General features: G+C 50.3%; 1 protein-coding gene across 1 annotated transcript in view; it reads left to right on the forward strand.

The window, feature by feature from the left end:
• LOC103596693 (IgGFc-binding protein-like) overlaps positions 1-2,011 on the forward strand; it is a 19,358-nt gene that overhangs the window by 11,003 nt on the left and 6,344 nt on the right. The window contains exon 9 of the mRNA XM_008580389.1: positions 56-212. Within this exon, the coding sequence (XP_008578611.1) occupies positions 56-212 (157 nt within the window). The remainder of the gene's footprint in view (positions 1-55; positions 213-2,011) is intronic.

The following is a 2,011-nucleotide window of genomic DNA, read 5'->3' on the forward strand; positions in this document are numbered from 1 at the left end:
GGATGCAGTGTTGGCTCCTGCAGGAACCCCAGGGGCCCTTTGGCCCCTTCCACAGTGAGATCGACCCAGATCCATATGTATCCAGCTGTGCCCTTGATCTGTGTCTTGCTGGGGGCAGTGACCGCATCCTGTGCGTGGCCTTGCAGGTGTGCGCCACAGTCTGCCAGGGTGCAAACATCACCACTGGCACTGGAGGAATTCTTCCTTCTGTGGTGAGTCATGGTTGAGCAGGGTGGGAATCTACCCACATACTCTGTACGGCCACACCAGTTATTCACAGACTGAAATACCTCTGTACTCCTGAGCTGCCTGAGTGCCCCCATCCGCTTCCCACATTCCAAAGCCTGGCATGGCAGGGACTTCCAGACTTCTCCCCAAGCTCCAGCAGATGCACGCTGATTGGTGTGGAGCCTGCATTCTACTGATTACTATTTTTTTTTTTTTTTTCCTGACCGGTAAGGGGATCGCAACCCTCGGCTCGGTGTCGTCTGCACCACACTCGGCCATCCCTATATAGGATCCGAACCCGCGGCCTCGGTGCTACCAGCGCCGAACTCTCCCAAGTGAGCCACAGGGCCGGCCCTGATTACTATATTTTTGAAAACCACCCCGGGCTGATTCAATGACTTCTTGTCCTTGTTCCCTGTCTCCTTGTCCAGGTGACTGGATTCCCTTTTCCACCCTCAGAAAGCCTAACCTGAGAGGTCCATTTTTCTGATTCCTAAGGATACCAAAATAATAATCCCAACAACCGCTCTTACTTATTAAACATCTACACTGTCCCAGGCACAGGGCAGAGGGTTCTATGTGCTTATTGCTGTCACCTTCTCAGAAACACCCTGCAAGTGAGAAGACTGTAAGTGCTATTATCCCCATTTTATAGTTGGAAAAACTGAGGCTCACAGAGGTAAAGCCACTTGTCCACAGCTAATAAAGGACAGAATTGAGACTTGAACCCAAGACTTTCACCAGGGATGGAAGAAGTTTTATTTCAGCCATATCCTTCAATTCTTTCTTTCTTATTTACTGTTAACTATTATAGAAATGTTCAACATAAAAAAAAGTGGAGGGAATAATATAATGAATGCCCACAGGGCAGCTTCAACAGTGACCGAGTTGTGGCCAGCCGTGCGTCCATCCCCACCCCTCACCTCATTTATTTGCTTTATGTAAAGCAAATCCCAGGCATCGTGGAAACCTGTAATACTTCAGCATGATTTTCTCTAATAGACTGGAACTTAAAAAAGAAAAAACTACCATGATTTGCTCACACCTAACAAAATGAGCAATAACTCCCTGATATCATGAAAAACCTAGTCTATATTCACCTCTTTCTGATTGTCCCCCAAACCTCCCTTATGCCAAGGTTTTTGCTGGCCCCTAGTGCTTGGGTATCAGAGGTTTCTAGCTGATCCCAACATAAGTAGTGCAGTAGGTCACGTTCTCTAAGGGGTGTTGCTCCCTTGCCCAGCCAAAAGGCACCAGCAGCCCCCACAGGATGATCCCAGGGGTCAGGACACCCCTAAAACCGTGCCCCGCCCCCAGCGATGTTAGATCCAGATGTGAATCTCTGACACCAGGCAGTAGGAAGCCCTCGAAGGCTTTAGAGTAGGGGAATGTGGTAGGATAATGCTCTTGCAGTGAGGAAGAAAGGCAGGCCAACTAGGGAGTGTTTCTGGAATACGGATAGGTCACCTTTATCCAGGGCTCACAGTGTCCCAGGAGCTGCCCCAACCATTTAATTTACTTTAACTTGATTAGCCCTCGAAGTAAGCCTGAGGCCAGTACTAAAGAGTCCATTTTAGAGATAGGGGTGACTGAGTCCTAGAGAGGTTAAGCAGCAGACGCTGGTGGGGTACGGAGCCAGGACTGATGCCGGGGGGCTGGGCAACGGATGTGCAGATCGTACGCCTCCTTACCCGCACGTTTTCTCCTCCCTGCTCAGCCACAAAATGCCCAAAGCACAGCCGCTGCCAGCTCTGCCTGGGTCCCGCCGGGCGCGGCTCTGCGT

Source organism: Galeopterus variegatus, unplaced genomic scaffold (assembly GCF_000696425.1).
Source record: "Galeopterus variegatus unplaced genomic scaffold, G_variegatus-3.0.2 Scaffold2073, whole genome shotgun sequence".
Lineage (NCBI taxonomy): Eukaryota > Metazoa > Chordata > Mammalia > Dermoptera > Cynocephalidae > Galeopterus > Galeopterus variegatus.